This window comes from Venturia canescens, chromosome 4 (genome assembly GCF_019457755.1).
Source record: "Venturia canescens isolate UGA chromosome 4, ASM1945775v1, whole genome shotgun sequence".
Lineage (NCBI taxonomy): Eukaryota > Metazoa > Arthropoda > Insecta > Hymenoptera > Ichneumonidae > Venturia > Venturia canescens.
In genome coordinates, this window is record NC_057424.1 from 19,017,013 (window position 1) to 19,033,379 (window position 16,367).

At 42.0% G+C, this 16,367-nt stretch overlaps 1 protein-coding gene across 2 annotated transcripts in view; it reads right to left on the bottom strand.

Annotated features, from left to right (window-relative positions):
- Positions 1 to 1,322: 1,322 nt before the first annotated feature.
- Positions 1,323 to 16,367, bottom strand: part of vn (membrane-bound neuregulin protein vein) — a 205,030-nt gene continuing 189,985 nt past the window's right edge. Inside the window, exons 6-10 of one of the 2 annotated variants that reach the window (XM_043416225.1) lie at positions 9,367 to 9,441; positions 8,602 to 8,978; positions 4,379 to 4,668; positions 4,195 to 4,294; positions 1,323 to 2,176 (exon numbers count right to left, since the gene is read on the bottom strand). In XM_043416225.1, coding sequence (XP_043272160.1) covers positions 9,389 to 9,441 — 53 coding nt within the window. In that variant the 3' untranslated portion in view covers positions 1,323 to 2,176; positions 4,195 to 4,294; positions 4,379 to 4,668; positions 8,602 to 8,978; positions 9,367 to 9,388. Of the gene's footprint in view, positions 2,177 to 4,194; positions 4,669 to 8,601; positions 8,979 to 9,366; positions 9,442 to 16,367 lie in introns of both variants that reach the window. The other variant, XM_043416224.1, reaches the window with a different exon arrangement.

Here is a 16,367-nt window from a genome sequence, read left to right on the forward strand (position 1 = left end):
TTCACTTATTATTCATTGATTATCTAATGGGAATTTCATTTTGTTTCACTGGGATCTCGAGAAATAGTTTATCAGTTTAATCGTTGCAACCAATAACAAAGGACCAACTGAGTTTCGCTTGGTGATTTTTAGAAAAAGTTTATAGATTAAATAAAAATTCTTCATTTTTAGGGCTAATGGAAATTGGGGAAATGAGGGAATCTCCTTTTTTTTCGGAAGCCAACAGGATTTGGCGAGTCTCAATTTTACTTTTATGACCATTTCTCAAGCAGAACGTCTTTTTTTCAAGAACATCCAAACTTTCGCTTGTCAGTGAATGCTTTTGAGGTTATTTGCCAGAATGGAAAGAGATTACAGTTGAAATAAATCAATCAGTAAAACGCATTGACCGAGTGAAATCACACAGGATAAAAAACTAGAGCAAGCGCATTCAAATTCTTTTGGAAGATAGACAGCAATTCATTTTTTCTTGTATACTTCCGCTTGTGTCTAGGCTTTTTGGTTCACAATCATTTTCGAATATTTTTAGTCAGTACGCTTTGTCAGCCAATGGTGTAATAAAATATCCTTCATTCTAACACCGAATTCTGCTTTTCCTCATTTTTCTGGAACGACGTTCAGCTTATAAATTACTTACTCGACTGAAACCCTTGGCAGAACATGTTTTTACCCACCACGATCTTCATCAGGTCAATAACTCGACGAGCATACAGCGAGACCAGTATTTTCAAGAGTATTGTTTTCGTACTTTACTAATAATAAAAATGTACTTTAATGATAAAATATAATAGGGTATAACACCTTTTTTTGAAAATTGTTTTTAATTAATCCTGAGATCGTAAAGAACCAATAGAAATTTTATTTTAATTTTTTAAGACCGAAAAGTGTCTTGAAAATTATTTATTATTTATGATTTTGAATTTTCGCGCGGAAACGCCAGCCGCCATGCTGTTTCGGTTTGTGACCTCGATCCGTTGGTTAACAATATGACTGCGAAAGACCAAGTAACAAGGTTTGTGAAAATAATGAGTTATAATGTATATCATTGGTGTCTTGGGCCTGAATGCAATAATGCAAGTGTAAAAACGCCACAAAAATTGTGGACTTATCGCCACCATCAACGTATTTATCATTGGTAAATTTGTACTTTCAGCTTTCACAAAACCGTCTTCCATATGATGCGATGTTAATAAAATAAATGATAAAAGTCCACAAACGTGACGATAACTTGTAAAATTTCAAAATAACACAGAGCGCAAGATGAAAATCTAGATTGTTTATTATCGGAGTGACGTCACGTTGGAATCCAATATGGCGGATGGCGTTTAGACGTTTGAAAAATGGATGAAAAAATTTTTAAAAAATTGACTTTTCTAATTTACATTGCATTTTTATGAATAAATATTGACGTTTCTCGTTTACTATTTACGAAACGTCGGCAACACGCTGATAATTCACGCGGTATCCATCCGGAAGCCACACGCAGTAACTTTTTCAACAATAGTGGCCGTGATGAAAGCCTCAAAAATAAAATTATTAAGAATGATTTGATTCGTCAATCGTTGACAATAGTTACGTTTGATGAGAAAACAGTCGGTCGATAAAAATCTGTTCTGATAATCGCAATAGTGTACTCTTAAGATAATCTGAGAAACATTTGTTTGTTCTGAATTCGGATTGGTTCGACTCGATGTTGTTTTTCGCTGGAAAATCGTTTCTATGGAGAAACCGGACTACGAATTTCTTCGTTTTATTTAAAAACGATTAAAGCTAGGTGGAATAAATTGAATTTCGTGGATACTCGGTTGACCGAGTATCCAGAAAATCGAAATTTCGGTATTGTTCCGGGGGTCAAAACCGAGCACGCCCACGAGTCGAGGATCGTCACTGACTTGTAACGGTGCTGAGAAAATTAAAAAATATTACAGAATTCGGGTGTTAGAACGGAATATTATCGATAAAGCGTTTGGACAAGGAGAGAACAATTCGAAATTTGGTACGAGAATGTAGCGACGTAAATTACGAATCGGCATCACGTAGAGCATCGAAATGAGAGTAGAAACGGTCCCGTCTCGGTCAGACGTCACGCGAGTGATGTGACGTTTGAAACTCTTTGGAGGATCGTCGAGTCGAGTCAGCGTCTCTGTTTCCCTTGATGACCGAGAAAATGTCGACGCTGCAACAATAAACGGAAGGTTAACGGAAAAAATGAAAAAAAATATGTATTCCTCACCGTCGTCGTCGGCGTTGACGACGAAAATAAAGAATCGTTAAAGTTTTTGGGGGAGAATAAGCTCTGGCTTAAATGGAGAGGGGTCAAAACGTCTTTTATCAAGATGGAGAAAGATTCTGTTTGTAGGAAAAGTTTGAAAAACGTCCGGTTAGTTGCAAACACTCGTTTTTCCAGATCTTCGATCACAAATATTCGTAGCTACGTGTATTGGCTGCTAGAGACGCGTGGGGGGGAACAAAAACTTAATGCCCCAAGGATCGACGAACATGCTTCTTTCAGTTTCCTTCCTTCGCCCTGTTTTTTTCTCCCTCTCTCTCGCTCTCCCGTTCGACCATTCGGCTTCTCGGTACACTTATTTCAGGATAATAGAATATACCATGCTTTTTTTCCATCCCTCGTACGAATGTAATAACTTCTTTTGCACTCACTCTTATTTTTTTGCTTTTCACTTCTTCTCTCCTCTTCAACCTCTTCCTTTCTTCTTCGTAGCTGTTTTCTCCGGGGTGCAACGTTAGCGCTTTGCTCTAAGCGACCCTCATATATATATATATAATAAAAATACAATATGTATGTATGTTTATATATACGTATACGTGGAGGTAATGGAATCGACGTACTCTCTAACTCCCGGCCATCCTCTGACGGTGGTTTACTCTTCGTCTTTACTTTAACGAGAGGGGAGGTTAAATGGAAATTCCGTTTTACCGCGTTCGCATGTCCCTCGTTCTTTCCTCCCTTTTTCATCCTCGCTATGGTTATTCTTACGATTTCAATCTTCTTATGGGAATGCTTTCTTCCTCTTATTTTTATCTCCTTTTTCAATTCCCCTCTCCTTTCTCTGTCTCTCTCTCTCTCTCTCTCTCTCTCTGTCCATAAAAAGTTTTCACATTCGTAGAAAAGCTATCGTCTGTATCTACTCATCCGCCCTCTTCTCTCTCACTCGCTCTTTCTCTTTCTATCTCCAGGTTTATTTTCTCAAACGTTCTGCGCAAAGCACGAGGCAAATAGTAACAAAAATACGTGGATAGTTATTACAAACGAGTGGAAATGTACTTTGGCTTCTTGAATTCGGATCCGAATACTTTGCCAAGTTCCTATCCACTTTCCCGTAATCCCGTCCCTGCGTTTTCTATTTTATTCGGTCTCCCATAGCACTTACAAGATTTTAGAGAATTCTCTATATACACTGTTGCAGAAAGAACGATATCTGCGCGGATTTGTTCCCACAAGTGGTTCCGTAGTCTCGCAACCTGTTTGATTTCCCCTTGAAGCTGTACACAATAAATAATTAAGCTGACCACGACATTTGCGGAAGGCATGAACGACGAGTCTCCGCTGTGGCCTCAAATGTGTTCGCCTTTGAACTCGCACGCCGACGACTCAATCGAAAGATCAATCGAATACGTCGATGATTCGTTAATTAATTGCCTACTCCAACGAACGTTACCGGCTGCCTTGGCCGGATCGCTTGACGAAACAAACCTCACTGATTTGAGTGAACCGCTAATGAAACAGTCGCTGCCAGGTTCGCCCTCACTTACGAGATAAAATGAATATAAAAAATTGGCCAAATTTGTGATGTTCGTAACAGGAGCAGAGTGCGCAAAAGTGATGATTCGAATCTACCAAATTCACTCATTTCGAATCCCTACGAGAAAACGATTTATTCCTCGGAGCGAAAACTAATTGAATTATCTCTGTCGTCGAAGTTTCAATCGACCCGAGGTTTTTCCTTCGAGAATGTATACGGTCATGGGTGTTGGTCCACACGAATGAAGAAGCTCAGAAAAAGGTGGATTTCGTAAGCCCTTTTTAGTGGCCTCGGGGCGTGTCTCCGAGAGAGGGAAAGAGTCTGAGAGAGCGAGCGAGCGAGTTAAGGGTTGCAGGAAGCGAGAATCTCTCTCAACTTGGTAGCAGCGTGCGTATAGGAAGAGTAGAATATATACAGATATGTAATTTACCTGGTAAGGGTTTGCTGATCCTCGATAAGCCTGGGGATTCGATGGACCGTGAACCTGGCGAGAGTCAGCTCATCCGATTTCCGTATTCCGCTTTTTCAGTCTGAGCAATAGCCCCTCGGAAAGAGTTAGAGGAGCGCGATATAAATGTGTATCCACGTATACATATATGTACAATGATGCATACATATGTAGACGCGTAGAAATATATGCGAGCTGGAAAAGTTTTGCTGGCAAGGTTGAGAGCACGACTGCGGTGAGCTGCAGTGGCGTCGGTCCTACTCGTGATGTCCGAAATTCGTACTGGCCAAGGCAGAGAGGCATAGAGTCGGGATGGGATGATCCAGGAAGCATCGGTCGGACTTCCTGGCTTAGCGAAATCCTGAAGCTGTCTCTGTTGAATCAGTTGCTGCGGATTGCGAGCGTTAGCGACGTTCCCTCTGGCTTCTACGTAGTACGCTTCGTCCCATGGGGATTCTGCAAGAAGCGTAGATGCATGGATACGTGTACGGGGAGGTATACGCGGAGGTGGAGCAGAGCAAGTCGGACAGTGTCTTGAATACGACTGAACGGTTTATTATCCCCTGTTGAGTCCCCCCTGTGTTGAGCCCTTCTTCTAACAAGAGGAGCTTCATCTGGGTGCGCCAACTAATGCGAGGTATATTCGCACCGTAGAAACTCTCGTTTGACACAGCTCGCGAGAGGAAGACACCAGGGAAACGGGTTAATCGGGAATGGCGAGGGGAATGGCGTCGTGGCTTTGCAAATTTCGAGATGACTGGTGCACCTATGAGAATGCGTCTTTCTATTTGTGTGCTTTCCCCCGTCCATGTACCCGGTCGTCCGTCCGAGTGTGCGGTTCGCGAAAACTTCCGACCGGACCGACGCGCCGCCCCACATAACCATACGACGGCGACTCGAATTATAACCTCTATTTCCCTCCGTTCGCGCCCCCCTGCCGAACCATTAAGTTTATCTCGCCACCGGGCGAGAAATTCGTCGCCAAGTCCCGCAGGCTACTCGCTCGCCAAGTTTGTTATACCAAGCGCGTAGCGTCCTTCTCGTTTCACCTGTGCAGATCTCGTTGTGTCTCTTCCCCAGCGTATTATCGCTTCCAGCCCCTTCGCCTCTTCCCCTAAAATGGAGATTAGCACCGCGCGTGTGCTTTTGTCCTTCATTTCATACGAGCAACATTAATATATTCGTAAGACAATCGTTGTTATTGTCCTAAATATAGGTACATTTATCCCTGCGTATTCGAAAGCGGCCATCCCGCGATACCAAATCCTCCGCGCCGTATCCGCGCTCAGCCATCCTGACGTTCGTCAGGACTCGTGAGAGATCATCCGATTTTTTTTCATTCCTTTTCCACACCACCACTTTGGATTACACCCGTTTTATATAATCCACGAGATGGAGAATCGTGAAGCAGTCGATGGCCCGTTATCCTCCATGAATTATACCGCTCATATTCGCCCGGTAGAATTAAGGCGGATTCGCAGTCTTGTTACCGAGTCAGGATTACGTGGATTTTTCACAGAAGCGACTCTCCTTCCAGAGGAAACTTTATTCTCGTAGCATGTGCAGCTGATTTCACATTCATCACGCTGCTTTACAAGTTTTTGCTCAATTAATGCTTCTAATGCAGTTGCAAGGTATGAAAAGCTCTTTCATAGATAGTTTATGAAATATGAAGTTACCCCGGGAACCAAACCCATAGATCTGTTTCATACCAACTCGCCTTTTCTCGCTTACGCTCGTCCTCCCTCTCTTCGGCTCTGGCTCCGCTGCTGCCGCCGCCGCTGCCGCCGCCCGCCGCTGCATCGCATGATCTTTGCAACGATTAGGCTAACGAGCTTGCCCCGGTCGAGCTGCGCAAACCAGCGAATGCCCAAACCCCCCCTGGCCCGGCTCTTCTTATAATCTCGTTATCGCCTAAACGATAAATTTTTCCTCGGAGCATTGTCCGTGGGTAGCTGAGACTGTGCAACTCTGAGACTAGCATCGAGCTTCATATTATCTTTGTTATCTCCAGCGCACCGTATCTATATAATACATTTTTTTCAACTTAAATACCATTTATTCTTCCCCGACGTTCTGTACCGTAATTCATTACGATTTTTTTCCTCAGTTATCATTTTACTGGAATAATATGAAAGCTCGGAGGGTTTTTTTTTGTTGCCAAATATGCGACAATACAATTAACCGAGCGAGGATAATTAAGGTAGAACGGTACCTCTTTTGTGAGGCAGGCGGTGAGAGGGCTACTCCTGTGCTTCAACATGGAAAGCCTCTCGTCTTACCAACTGAACCTGAATTTACTTTGTGCTTTTCAATTAACGAGAAAAAATGATAATTGTGCATGTAGTTTTTTATGAAAAAATTACTATTTCAACCATAATGTTTCCAATTTTGGTGAATAAAGCTTCTTGTTTTATATTTCAAAATGTCAAACATTTGCTTTGACAGCAGCAATGCAGGGCTGTACTTTCAGTTTTTGGCTGCTGGCTCCAACCCGTAAGTCGCACTGTTTATATATAGCTATAAGAGAGTGCGTTCGTTGATGCGATGTTGCCGCGTTTGAAGCTGTGTCCGCCGCAGAGGAGAGAGACGAATTTCGTTTATTCATTTTCTTTTGCACATTGCGGACAAACGGTGCGGTGAAATCACTGCAAATCTCGTGAGAGTTATCTTGACAGTTGGCTCATACACACGTCTTCGTTTCATCAAAAAGTGGTTTTTTATCAGTAGTCTTTCAACACTTTTTTGCGTTTTTTTACGCTTTTCCGTAAGATCCAATGCAAATAACTAATTCGATTTTCTCAGAAACGTTTAAATTTCGAGAGCAAATAGTTTACGCACCAATTTGCATAAAAATCCCACTTCTTTGATATACATGGTATCGTTCCACCTTAGCTCAAATCAGTGGGATCGTGTCTTTGCTACTTTCTCGAATTCAAATGAAAATTTTCATCGTTTAATAATCACGAAATACAACGCCGTACTATATTTGGGAAATTAGTATCCGAGCGATTCGTTAATATGCTCTCGTATATTGTTCAAATTTATCACCGTTTCGCAATAATCGTTCGAATTATATTTATAAATACGATACCAAAAGGAATTATTGATTCCGGTTTCATCCGACTGAATGACTCATTGCATCGAATTGGACTCTCATTAGGCATTTTAATTCGATCTACCAATAATCTTTGTGGTTAATTAACTGTCCTACGACCCTCTGTATGCAGATGTGTGTAACAGATATGAGCTTGGATCTATGCGCGATTATTTCGTAAAGCAATTTCCATTGTGATCAAACCAATGAATTCTTCCTTCGGTGCGTGCTTTTGGCATATCGAAATAGGCAACCCTTTTGAAGTGTGTTTTTTTTAATTTAATTTTATTTTTTTTTTATTTCGAAAATCAGTATCGCCCGAAGCTTCTGTTTCTGAAGATTTCGTGTTCCCATGAAATTTTTCATCCGTCAAAATAGTCGAGTGCATTAGGTAGCACGTCGTTGTAGTTGCAAGTGATGAGAAAAAGTACGGATGAAGATAAAGTATTTTTTCATTTGGCAGCGGGGAAGAGAGAGAGAGAGCGAGAGCCGAGGCACGATGAACTATAAAGTGGAGCTTGAACTCGGGGAGGAAAAAAGCTTTCACTTTAGGCAGTCTTCTCGCGCCGAGAGTTTTCGTATATCGAAGCTACTCGCGTAGCTTTTTTCCTGCAGTTTTTTATATATCTGTAGAATTTATATTCTATTTGATCCGTGAACATACTCGAGCGTTACAAACCCACGAGAAAGAGGCAAACTAGGGCGCTCTTGACAGTTAAAAATTTTCCCCCTTCACGTTATTCCCCCGTCAAAGTTTTTTCGCCCTTTATCTTTGAGTCTTCTTTTTTCAAACGAAACGTTATTTTGTTCGTCGGTAGATGATCTCCCCAAATCTTCGCTATCCTCTTTCACTGCTATTCATTTTTATCCTTTAATTATTTTTCAACTCATAGTATATGTGCGTACTGATTTTCCCCACACGGTATAAAACCCTCTTTCCAAGCGATCCTGGATTACTCATTAAAATATTTCAATGAACAAAACCAGCAGTGTTGGGATTCTCGTATTGTTCGCTCCAAGTTACTGAATTTTCGTCCTTATTACCAGTTGTATAGGCCAAGCCGGATCGCTCGTTATTAACAATGGATCCATTAGGCATGATATCAGTGTATGCGCCGGGAAATATGGAATTACGAATAGCGGGATATAAAGGAAGCACGCATAAATGCGCGCTAAACGCATCGGGGTCGATGTCTTCCGCGGAGCATCGCTCCCCCCGCCCCGTCCCGTCCCGCTCGGCCCGCTCTTTCTCTAGCGATATAATTATATCGCGATATGACTAGCGAACTCACCCCAGCGGTGTGGCGAAGCTGCACCGCGTCGTCGGATCGTTCACGACTGCTGTGTCGACTCGAGCCTCCGATGAAACTCGAAAACTGCGATGGGCAGCGTTCAAATAATAAGAGCTAAAATTCATACGGGAATCATGATGCGTGGGAATAGAGGCAAATTTAATAAATAATTATTTTACGATAAATTCCATCGCCACGAATGGATATTGGGTAGAGGAAAAGAGTGGGTTTGGTGGACGAAAATTTCATTAGGTCGTAGTTGTAGTGAAACGGGCTAAATGTTTCTCGATGTGAGCGAAAATTCCTGGGGATTACTCGCGTCTCACGCGAGTTAGGCTACAATAAAATAAAACACGATGAATGTCCCGATGTGCAAGCTGCAAAAATAAAACAAACATAACGTACAGAGATTAGAAACTTGACTGTTTTTCTGCGCTCCTACGTCGTCAGTTTACACTAAGAAAAAAAAGTCATTGGAACAACGAAACGGGAACAAAAGAGGTTCAGATCTGGAGATTAATTCTCTATGAAAACTTTAGAAAACTCTTCTTGAAGCAACGATTTTTTTTCTTAGCACAGTCGTTAATCATTCAAAGTTGTTTTTTGAACATTCGTTTTCGGCCAGCCGCCGATTACGAATTCATTCGCTATCGCAAATTATTTCCTTCCGTTGACCATTCGTCGAGAACGATGGCGATGGTTTTGCGATCGATCGATTATCAAAAACGACACTCGATAAAGAACTTAATAATGCTAAATTCGTACCTTGACAGTGCCGCTAGATGCGCTAGAAGCGGGCGAGCGTCACGTCCTCGGCGAACGAAGAAAACTTATCCATATCTTGATGGTATCGAGACAGTAGTGCGAGCAAGTGACAAAAAGATGTACATTTACATGTAGACGGAAAATTTCGATTCATTCGTATACAAGATAAACAAACAAATTCCATTTTGAATGGTACTTTTGCCGAACATAAATATCGCAATGGAATAAATTGACATGAATTATGATTCAGCGTAAGTTAGGGGTCGGTTAGAATAAACTGCAAATTTAGTATCACGAATATGTTTCTCGGGTTTCTCGCCCTCGTACTACTTTCTAGCCGCGTATGAATCTTTGCTGCGATATCCGCTCGCTATCCGATTAAAAGAGAGAGGAAATATTCGGACGAGAGTTTATACCGCTGGTCCTCTCGCGCGGTGACATCGGGGATAATGTCTAGACCGCGGAACAGCGTGAACGTTGAAGCGGCGAGAGTTTGAGTCGCTGATGCGCTCGTATATACCAGCGAGCCGTTCGCGTACGGCGACGGGTATACCAGCTCTAGTTCTATTTCCGTGACTCGTGAATCATCCGCGCACACCTATCTCCTGTGGCGCGGTGTCATACCGCCGAGACTCGCGACTCTCCGCGTTGCTCTCGTTACAAATATCACGGGGCCATTATACATCCTATGTATTCTAACGTTTCGTTTTTCCTGTAGATTCACTCTAATTTCTCTCTCTCTCTCTCTCTCTTTCTCTCGCTCTCGATTTCCCGACAATTTCTCCGACCACCGAGACTTGAATTTTTCACGATCTGTCGTCAGGTGTGAACGATCTTAGACGCGATATTATTCACGATTCACCCAATGATTTCGCGGTGAAAGACACTTTCAACTGGTGCCTCGTTAAATTATAAACGCTGCAAAATTTTCTCGATAAATTTCTCACTATTTTCGACGTTCAGCGATCGATACTCGCTGCAGATTTTAAAGCATTAATTCGTCGTATTATATACAGACATTTGTCTACAAATTATTCAGGGCGGAAGTTCAGTTTGTATGTTTGCTGTACCATTGGACGAGTTCATTGAAAGGTGAAAATTGTTACCAAATGTCGACTCACATTTTAAGGAAATATCGATGATTAATTTATTTTATGGACTCGTGTTATCACGAGAGGAAACGTCTCGTTATTGAGCATGATAATAAAATAAGTTTGTATAATTGAGAAAAGTTCCCTCGTTGAAAAATCGTTGGTAGATTATTCATGGCGCTTGATGTGCTTGCGAACGTTTGTAATCGGTTCAACGAGGGGCCGAAGAGTCAAAAGGAATTGGAACGAAATTACTGGTATTTCATTTATTTACAAACCTTCAAAGATATTGGGGAAAAAAAGTATTCCTTGTGATGTGGCTCAACAAGGCGAAGCTCTTTGACTTCGCATGAAATATCTCGAGCCCGGAAAAATAATATTTGATCGAGTTTATGTGAGAATTTGGGAAGAAGTCGCATCTCGATTCATCACAAGTGGCATCGAGCCAAAACTTTTTTGACCATTTACTCTCGGAGCGAAGAACTTTGCGGTTATTCAAAGTTCGTATTTCCTGGGCTTGTAGAAATATAAACTATTTTCAATATTAATTAACTAAATGTACGCTTTCGGTCCGCAGAGCTAAGTATCATTTTATTTGACTGGAACTCCACGTTAGTTTTGCCAAATGCAAATAAAACGCATACTCCATTCTATAAATTTTCGGCTAAATACGAAGCAAATATATTCGCCGTGGCATTCGCAACTGTGCGACTTTAATTCATCTTTTTCAGCCTCATTCCACCAAGTGGCCTAAATTACCGGTAAATTCGTGACATATGCGGATACGAATGATGAATAAACTCATTTATTTTTATTTTTTTTTTTATAACGACGATTGCATTTATCCGAACGATAATGAATAAAAATATAAACAACTAGATTTTACCCGCGGCTTCGCTCGAGTGGTAATTTGAAAAAATTTTCCAGAAAGAATAAGACATCGACGATGAATATACAGAGCAGTGCACTATTTAAGGACGCTTGTGTAAAGAATGTTGTGTATCTTTTCATTAACCGCTGAGACATGTAAATTTCGAGCATTGTAAGGAGAGAAATTTTTATTGTAAAAATACGAATATTCCCGTAAATTTCCCTTGGGAACTTGATGTTTTTCCATTACCAAATGTAGCCAATGTCACTCTCTGTTTTTTCAACTATTTCTATGCCAAAAAAACAGGTAGTTTGGTTGGTTTGAGGACGCGAAAAAAGGACAATTTTATACGAATATTCCTGTTAATCTCCCTTGGGAATTTGATGTTTTTCCATTACCAAAAGTAGCCTATGTTACTCTCCGTCCTTTCAACTAGTTCTATGCCAAAAATCAAGTAGATCGGTTGCTCAGTTAGAGCGTGAAGGAAGGGCAAACAAGCAAACACACTTTCGCATTTATAATATTAGTTAGAATTAGGTTTCGAGAAGAATTTATCCATAAAATTCTCGACGATTCGTATACAGTTGCGAATAAATAGACATATTATTTCTATAGACATGTGATTTTCTTTTTATCGAGGGCTCGTTTCAAGATTTACGATTTCCCGGAGGTTTTAGCTGGCGCTACAGGCATTCGACGTTATTCGAATTTTCCTCCACTCTATTCTATTCAGCGCTTACGATTGTTGAGCAACCTGCCAGGAAGGTATTTTCACTTCAAGTGTGCGAACATATATACGAATATATATAAATATAGGCGAAATGTAGGTCTTTAGATGCGATTGGGGTAGCGATGGTAAACGAACGATTGAGTGCAACGGGCGAAGAGCGAGAGGGAGAGCGAGGGCAAGGCGGGGGGGAGAGAAGCGATTTGCAACGCTTCCGATGTGCCGGATACGAGGCTATATACGACCATCATGGACAAGGTAATACGGTATCAGACTAGATTTCACGGTTGATCGAAGGTTCGGTGGCTTGCCCGGTCTGACTACAGACAATTTCCCAAAGGCTTTTTGTACTTGATATAATGGACAGGTTAAGGTAACTAGTTCTCTGTATCCCATTACCATTTGCATTTATATATACGTGAACATATGCATGTGTATATAGAATAGAGAGCAAGTTCTCAGTGTGGGCATGGGAGCTTTCCCGATCTTCCTCATGAATATTACAAGCCTACACAGCGAATCATCCTTTCGCAAGCACCTAAACGATGGTTTTTTTTTTTTTAATTTTACGAAAAGGAACTACGCGAAGCGTGGGGAAAATTTGGTCACGAGCTTCCTGTAGCACAAGGATTTTAGCCAATATAGGTGAGAAACTGTGAAAATTTATGAAATTTATCAGTTTTATCAGCTAATGAAGAGAACGCTTTTGCGAGAGGAGCTAGACCTTGAGGGGTAGCATTGAACAACCTGAATTTGAGGGAAACGATGCGACGTCGAGTATCTTAGATTTTCTGTAATCTTTCAAGCTGAAAGGCCCCGTGCAACGATCCATTGGGATTCGTTGGAGGGATCCTCGAATCGGTGATTGGTTTCGCGTCCATCATCTGCTCCGTGAAATACGAAGTAAATCGAGCGCTTCGCGGGGAGTTCGAGGAGGAAACAGTGGTTGGGGGTAAGAAGAGCGGGAGCGATTTTCAATCTCGAGACTTTTTCAATGGGCAAAGGTCAGCTTCGTAATTGTACAGGCGGGATAAGCGCCAGGAAAGCTAACGTAAGCGAGAGTGAACGAGGTAGTGGAAAATGAGAAATGGGCCAGGGTTGAAAGGGCTTGAAAAAAGAGATAATGAATCGAGGCGAAGTAGTAGAAAAAAGTAAAGAAAACAATGGACAGGGGAGCGAGGAAAAAAACTGGAGATATAGAAAACGTAACAAAAGGGGGAACCGGATATAGACTAAGAGTCTGCCATGGAGAAGGGTGGAAAAAAACGAAGAAAGAGGGCTCGATTTGGAAATTGCGATTCGCATCACGTACGCGGACGCGCGCACCCTGGCGCTTCCTCATTCGCGCCCCCGATACACACATACATACTTTGTCGTATATTCCTTCTTCTACACTCTACTCGACGAGCTCTTTCAATATCCATCTTTCCGCCGTCGCTACCGCCGCCGCCCTTCTGCTCTCAAATCCACGTGCCAAGAGTAAATCTTTCTTTCTTTCCTTTTCTTCGTGCCGAATAATACATGTATGGCATGTACATGTACCGGCTCGCACGCAGGCAAGCCGATAGTCTTTTTCCAACCCCCGCGGCTCCGAGTCTTGCATTATATATGTGTCTGTTTATAAATTTATTATATATAAATACGAGTATGCTCGCGTGTGTCTACACGCCAGACTGGGTTATCCGCAGGCTCATATTCGCAGGGCAAAAGCTTCATCGTGAATGGCGATAGAGAAGAAAAAAATAGTCACGTAAAAGGCTCATTCGTATACCGAATGTAATATTTGCAAAGCTCTCTGCCATCTTTTCTCATCGTGCGTGAATGTGAACTCTTTTTCCACGGTCTTTCAGAATATTTTGGAGCTTCGTGGCGGGCGGGGAGCACATTTTTTTTATTTCACTCATACGATAAGTATAGGATAGAAGAATTGTGAGGTGTTTGCAACGAAATGAGAGATCGAGGGGTTCAATGAAAACGGTAAAGATGCGATTTCGTGCAGTGTAGCCTGCTGCGGAGTCTCGCGAATAAAATGTTGCTCTTTTTACTATCCCGCGGTAAAGTGACGATACGTTAGAAGAATTTTTATTCTCGCGCGTCCTCCTGTCAGATTGAAAAGCACCGAGCCAACAACGACGATCCGAGATTCTCTCGATCTCCGCGGCACACCCCATTACGTCCTTTAAGGCGATGTTGCGACGATTTATACAAACACTGACCATTGGTCCCGGGACCCCGTATCAACGGATTTGAGGCGAACACTCGCGCATACAGCCCATAAAAACGAGTATAACTATACGATAAGACGCACGGTGGTGAGTTTTAACGTCGCCATAGTGGCGCTCCGGTGCAGTATTCAGTCTAACGGAGTTTCTCCTCCCATGTTACGGTCGTTGGGAGTTTAATGCGTCGGGCGCCACCATCATCGTAATGCGAATTCATTGCTTCGCCTTCTCTCCTTTCTGGCTGTTGGCCGCTGTCTGTGGACCGAGGATGAAATTCATTTCTCCGTGTATAACGGAGTCCTCGTCGGACCAGCCGTTCGTGTAAACATTGCGGGTTTGTCAGTATTACACGATGCGCACGTACTATCGCATCGCTATGAGAAAAGCAAATCGGTAAACACGAGGGAGAGCTTACGGATGAGTTATAAACAACGAGAATCGACTCATCCTCTTTCTCGTTCCTACCGTCACATCGATCAATTCCCACTTTTTTTTTAACCTCTTCCACTTTCCTGATTATCGATTCTCATTCTTTTTCGTCTTCTCGTCATTGCGATCCTCGTTTATTCGATTTTCTTGCGGTCCTTTTGCATCGCGATCGACGAAATCGATAGGATTTTCTTCGTACTCGTGCATGGCCGCGAGAGATGGGCGAAATTTTCTATTCCCGGCACTCTTCAATGTCCGCTTTTCTGAGGCTGTTCCTTTCGTGGGATGCACTATTTGAATCGTATCGATGAATCGACCATCGAAAATCGTCGTTCATCATCGATGGAGCGTTGGAGTTTTTTTTCTTTTAATCGCGTCACCTCCGCCTCATCCGGTGGCTCTTCATTGTTTTGTCGTACGCTATTGAGGTTTCATTCTGTCTTTTTTTAATCATCGATTCAGTGGTGAACGATCCACTAATTCGGTACGAAAAAAATGATCGTTTGCACGAATTCATGGAAGCGGTGAGATTTGCAAATAAGAATGAATATTTCAATTTGAAGGGTGCTTCTCAAAGCTCTTCTAAATGTTCTCTCTCCCAGCTAAAAAGCACACGGCAACACGCAGAGAGCCATCCGTACGAAAATCTCGTTTCATTTGAAGTATTTATTTTTAAGAGCTATAGAGCTGTTTCCGGTATAACGACCCACCGCGTCTCCTCTCGACGAAACTCGCTGACGTCCGCGTTAGCTTCAATGATTTCTTTCTTTTTATTTTTTCCTTCTCCTCCTTTTTTCCTCTTTTTTTCTAGGCCTCGACCCACTGAGGATCTCCTCGTGCATTCGTCGCAGCTTTCGTACGAAAGCCCACGAGCCCTCGCGGCTTAACTTGTCTCTTTAAACGTATATCAGCCTGACTGTGAACGCCAATGTGTTGTGAATCGTCTCTCAGTCTCGTTTATCACGAAAGAAGTATGAGTCTGCGCGACGTCGCTCCACGTAATCTACCATCACGAAATTTATACTTTATTTGTACACACACGCTTGTTCGCACGCGTATTCTTCCGAAGAAACTTGAAGCTCCTTATTCGCATTGATTCCAAGCTTGCTCGCCAATCGATTCTTTATTTATCGCATGTAAACACTTCATCGTTATTATAAATCTAAGTGAATTAGCTAAATTACAAAAGAAATTATGAAAAAAGTGACAAAAAATATTGAAAACATGGCTCGACGCATTGAGCTGAGGACCTCGCGTTCTCGCGTTGCTTTAACGAACGCTTTCTCTCATGCGTTTGAGTACTTTATTAACGTAGTAGTCTCTATGAAAAATAGACGTCTCCGATTTTAATAATTTTAGATCACGATCATTTAGGAACGAACGCCCAAACTCCTTAATTTTTGTCATTTTTATATGTGCCAATATTTTCAATTCGATGAGATTCACATTGTTGCATGGTTAAGAATAAATAATGTAGATTATTCCCCGTTTTGTGTTGCTCATTGGAGTCATTGGGAACACCATAAATTATTAGTCGCGTTTGTGTTTACATTCGGATAAATATAGACACACTCGGAGAGAGAGAGGGAGAGAGTCTAGATCTCCAACTAAGATGTTGCCGGTCTTTTGGCACACGTCAAGACACTCATCGGTGGTCCTCG